The sequence below is a fragment of the Myotis davidii genome, unplaced genomic scaffold (assembly GCF_000327345.1).
Source record: "Myotis davidii unplaced genomic scaffold, ASM32734v1 scaffold104, whole genome shotgun sequence".
Classification (NCBI taxonomy): Eukaryota; Metazoa; Chordata; class Mammalia; order Chiroptera; family Vespertilionidae; genus Myotis; species Myotis davidii.
In genome coordinates this window covers 3414395-3420232 of record NW_006296625.1, presented here as the reverse complement: position 1 = coordinate 3420232, position 5838 = coordinate 3414395, and the positions used below count along the sequence as shown (strand labels likewise).

Below are 5838 nucleotides of genomic sequence, written 5' to 3'. Positions count from 1 at the left end.
TCTTCCTTGATGAGGTTTTCTTTAGAGCAAAAATAATTTGGAATTAGGTTAGCAATGAAAAAGGCTAAATAAATAAGCACACCTTGCTACTGTCTCCAAAAGTGTAATTTTCTGAGTGGCTACTAGTGAAAGATTTTTTTAGCCCTTTTGATTTTAATTTATTGAAAATTTTTCTAATGTATGTCGCTAGAACTGCCTGCCTTATATAGGAAGGGATAGAGGATCTGATTATTACCCCACAAATAAAGATCTTACAGTGCTTCAGAATCGTTACTGAATAATTCATTTTACTTTATAGTACTGAAAACAAAGATAGTTAAAATATAGGACTTGGAGCCAAAAGTGTACATAGGCTCAAATATAAACTAGAAGTTAGTGGTTACTGATTTTAAAAGTCATGAGTAGTCTCTTATTTTCCTATCATTTGTAATTTCCTCTAAATGAAGAATCCTAAATGTAAGGGGAAATTCCATTTGCCAAGTGTTTTACTAAAGCAAGTTCTCCTTAACAGAAATGTTAGTATATGCCATTTGCAAGGAAAATCACTTTTAAAATAAAATGATCAGCTGCCTTATGAAACTAAATAATGGTGATGATTGCACAACCTTATAAATATACTAAAAATCATTACACTTCACACTTCAAAAGAGTAAATTATATCCCAAAATATATAGTTTTGGGGGAAAAAATTTAATGACCTATCGCCTAAAACATATTTATTACCACAATCAGCTCATATAGGGTGGAGCAAGAGTAGCTTAATAATTGTTCGTATGAAAAATAATACAACTAATAACTAATAATACAAGAATAAGCTCTGTTTCGTGTACTCACAGCTACAAATCTGCTATAGCCCCAGCCTGTACTTTTATGTTGTACAAAAAAAGTAAACCTCTTTCCTACCTTATAAATTCCCAAGTTGTGCTATGCCATATATCTGTAAGGAACACCTTAAAAAGCTATGAAAGTCAGGGTTAATTTTTATGATGGATTACTGTGGTGAGATACTCAGAATTTTTATCTATTAAGTATATGTTTTAGAACATTATAATGAAAATAATGAGTCATAAATAAAGATGAACTTTAAACCCCAGTGTTCTCAGAAAAGGTTTTTCCTTGACAAACCCCACAGCAGGATTTTTACAGAGCGATGAGTTAAGGAACTTACTTTATAACTGTTCCTTTGGTGCCCCCTGCTGTTGTTAGCATGACTCTTGTAGTTAAACTTACGCGAAGATCATCTTGATCCAAACCCAGTAATTCAGCACAATATTCCAAAGACTGAGTCGATTTATTCTTCAGATTACAACCTCCTAATAAAAATATTTTTTAATTTGAAATTAATAAACATTACATAAACCAGATATTCAAGATTCATTTCTTAGAAGTATACTTCACTTATATAAAACTATGGAATAGACAAGGCTCATTTACTAAAATACTAATGATGAATTATAATCCTTGTTAATATATTAAATCTCTGGAGAAATATAGTACCTTAACATTAAAATTCATATGACTCTAGAAAACTCCAAGGATTAATTTTAGTGGCAAGTGCTGTACAGCACTTTAGTAAGTCGGTGTGCGTATGTGTGTGCTCTATGAGCTCATATTGCTTGGGGACAGAGGAAGAGAGTGAAGAGACAACTGCTATAACCTGTACACTATATTTACAGACTTCTATTTGTGGAGGCTGTTATAAAAAGTATTATACAGGAAGACAGTATTTTATAGTGCTTTAGACTCTGGGTTGATATGGCCCTAAAACTTATCAGCTGTGTGACCCTGAACAAGTTTCTTATTCTCTGTGCTCGGTTTCCTCCTCCATATAATAAGGATAATAATTGTACTTACCTAATAAAGTTTATATAAAAAGATTAACAAAGTTGCATATGGAGTTAGAATAGTGCCTAGTACATAGAAATCACTATATAAAGGTTCACTATTATCTTGATTATTACTATTTATTAATAAATATTTTACCAATTTTTAAGGTTTAATGTGTTGCTAAATTTTTTTATTTCAAGACTTCTTTCAAAACGTATATGAGAATCATAATGAGAATTTTATCATAACATGTTAGTAAACTATGAAATGGAAAGGTCTCAGGAACAACAGACCATGAGATCTTATATGAATAAGGGGAGGTCAAGACAATTCATTGGGGAAATAATAGTTTTTTCAACAAATGGCCCTAGAAAAACTGGATATACATATGCAACAGAATGAAGATGGACACCAACTTCACACCATACAGAAAAATAAGTCAAAATGAGTCAAAAACCTAATTGTAACCTAAAACTATTAAACTCTTGAAGAATACACAAATAAAAATCTTCATGACATTGTAGTAGGTAATGGTGTTTTAGATATGACAACAAAAGCACAAGCAACAAAAGAAAAAAAAGATAAATTTAACTTCATCTAAAAAATAATGTTTGTATTTCAAAAAACACTATCCAAGAATTGAAAAGCTAACACACAGAATGAGAGAAAACATTTGCAAATTACAGATCTGATAAGAAATTTATATCTAGAATATATTTAATAAAACAGGTACAACTTGATAATAAAAGGACAACCCAATTAATAAATGGACAAAATACATGAATAGACATTTCTCCAAAAAAAGGTAAAAAATTGGCCAATAAAGACATGAAAAGCTGCTCAACATCTTGAGCCATCAGGAAAATGCAAACAAAAGCCACAATGAGATAAACACTTCACACTCACTATGAAGGCTACACTCTGACAAAGACGGTGTTGGTGAGGATGTGAAGAAACAGGAACCTTCCATACACTGTTGATAAGAATGTAAAATGGTACACTAGTGTGAAAGACAGTCTGACAGTTCCTCAAATGCAGACTGGTGCAGCCACTGTGGAGAACAGTATGGAGCTTCCTCAAAAAACTAAAAATGGAACTCCCATTTGACCCAGTGATCCCACTACTAGGAATATATCCCAAGAAATCAGAAACACCAATCAGAAAGGATATATGCACCCCTATGTTCATAGCAGCACAATTCACCATAGCTAAGATCTGGAAACAGCCTAAGTGCCCATCAGCAAATGAGTAGATTAGAAAACTGTGGTACATATACACAATGGAATACGGTAAAAAAGAGGGATAACTGGAAGACCTGGGAGTTGAATTCCAGGGACAATGACCCCATCCCACCTGCTCTCTTCTTCTAGAGATGACTTTGCTCACCTTTTGGAAGAATTCATGTTCTGTCGGACTCAAATTCATTGAGAAAAAAGCATTTAAGCCCTTCTAGGTTGTCAGATAGCAGGCTGGATCTTAAAAATTTCCAATGAGTGTCGGGGGGGGGCGGGGAGAAGGTTGGGGGTTAATGGGGGGGATGAGGACACATTTGTAATGCCTTAACTAATTTTAAAAAAAAGTTAATCATAGAGTTACCCTATGACTCAACAATTCCAGTCCCAAGCATATACTCAAGAGAAATAAAAACACGCCCATGCAAAAATTTATATATGAATGTTTACAGCAGCATTATTCATAATAGCCAAAGTTGGAAACAACCCAAATGTTCATCAAATGATAAATGGATAAACAAAATGTGGCATATCCATACAATGGAATATTACTCAGCAATAAAAAGAAATACAGGCACAAAAATAAAGTCACAAAAGACCTCAGTAAATAAATATGAAATGTGGTAATAGACAAATTTAGAGAGACAGAAATTAGAATAATGGTTGCCTAAGGGATTTGTGAGGGAATGGGGGGGGGCACTGCTAAAGGGTATGGAGTTTCTTTTTTTTGTGCTTTCAATGCTCTAAAACTGATTGTGGTTATGGTTGCAGAACACTGAGTATACTAAAAAACCACTGAATTGTAAACTTTGCATGGGTAAATTGTATGGTATGAATTATATTTCAATTAAGCTGTTAAAAAAAAAGAGGGGAGAGAATATTTAAATGTATTAAACCTCTAACTTTATTAAAATAACCTTACTACTCATTTTAGTTTCTACATACATATGCATTATCTAAAATTATGTAAGTGGAAAAAAGTGACTATCAATAATTCATTAATTTCTTTAAAAACTTCTCTTTTACTATTTTGCAAAGATTCTCACATATTTCCAGGAATTATGTAAAGCTAATGTAAGAAAATATTTACTTTAAAAGTTTTCAAACCGTAAAATACTGTAAAATAATGTAAGGTTTTCATGTTACTCCCCTTCCAAAGAAGAATTTCTTTGAACATTTAAAAAATTTGTTATAATAACATATAATTTTGCTATGTGGAATTTAAAAGGCATAGAAAGTCCCAATGGGTGTTGGGTTTTTTTTTTTGGCATTTCCATCATGGAAAACTTTTCAGTAACAGTGTCTTCTAAAAAACTACTAGAGAATAGCCGAAACCGGTTTGGCTCAGTGGATAGAGCGTCGGCCTGTGGACTGGGAGGTCCCAGGTTCGATTCCGGTCGGGGGCATGTACCTTGGTTGCGGGCATATCCCCAGTGGGGAGTGTGCAGGAGGCAGCTGGTCGATGTTTCTCTCTCATCGATGTTTTTAACTCTCTATCTCTCTCCTTTCCTCTCTGTAAAAACTCAATAAAATATATTTTTAAAAAAATAAAAAATAAAATACTACTAGAGAATAAATTTTCTAATAAAATAATTGCAACAATATTCACAGCTTTCTCAGATTGTGAAAATGCCAAAATTGAGCTCTCTAGTGGAAAAAAATCAATTCTAATTTAGGTCTATAGGAAGGTTCATAGGAAGGATGAAGAGTAATATAATCAAATCTTAACTATTAAAATAAAAATAACCCCTTTTATTAATGCTATTAATTTACTGCCTCATTCCAATCTTCTTGGCTTTCTGTTCATTTTCCCTTCAACTGAAAAAAGTTTGAGAAGAAAAATTAAAGATAATGTAAATATGTGTTATGTGCCTTTTGATCATTTAAGTGCTTTTCAACTAACTAGATCATGCCCCATTTATGATCCTCTACATACATTTGCATGTTCTACCTCATGATGATAACGTGAGGTAAGAAAATGCTACTTATCACTCCTAAAACAATTCCAAAGTGTGCATTAAATATTCTAAACAGTTTTTGTGTTAATTAGAGCCCCCAGATGCTCCCTTGGTATAACAATGACATTGAGGAAATGAAATGTGTTTTTAATGTTAATTACATTTTCAAAATAAATGTTAAAAATCCCTCAAAAAAACTAATAAAAAAATTTAATGCACACTAAGAACATACCTGGTTTTGCTTTTTTTTCTTCTCATTTTAAACTGGAAGGAATCTGTATTTTTATTTTCCTTACTCATTAAAAATATTTATACTGTGATTACTATGTGCCAAACAGAAGTATTCACATCATTTTACAAATATTTAACTCATTTATTCCTCTCTTTAACAAGAGGTAGGGACTGTTGTTGTCCAGTATACAGGTAAGGAACTGAGACGTGGAGAAGTTCCTGGCCGAAGGTCACACAGGTAGCTAGCACAGGGTGAGCAGTCTGCTTCAAGAGCACATGCTATTAAACTCTATGCTACACCCGATATTACTGACTTCACCACATCACAGGACATTAAATCTGTAAGTCATTAAGAATGTCTATTTGAGAAACTAAGATGGCGGCATAGGGGAACACCAAGATTGCTGCCTCCGACAACAACTTCAGAAACGCAATAAAAGGACAGTCCTGTCAACACCCACTTCTATGTAACTGCCTGTGGATCGGATATTCCACATCAAGAAGTCTAGTTGTCCTTTGCTCTTGGCATTTTAATTATGATGTGTCTTGGTGTGGTCCTCTTTGGATTCCTTTTGGTTGGGGTTCTCTGT

The 5838-nt window shown here is 33.3% G+C and overlaps 1 protein-coding gene across 10 annotated transcripts in view; it reads right to left on the bottom strand.

The window, feature by feature from the left end:
- The window catches only part of MYO6 (myosin VI), a 145651-nt gene that overhangs the window by 50473 nt on the left and 89340 nt on the right, over window positions 1–5838 (bottom strand). For all 10 annotated transcript variants that reach the window (XM_015569438.1, XM_015569440.1, XM_015569439.1 and 7 more), the window contains one exon: window positions 1169–1313. In XM_015569438.1, coding sequence (XP_015424924.1) covers window positions 1169–1313 — 145 coding nt within the window. The remainder of the gene's footprint in view (window positions 1–1168; window positions 1314–5838) is intronic.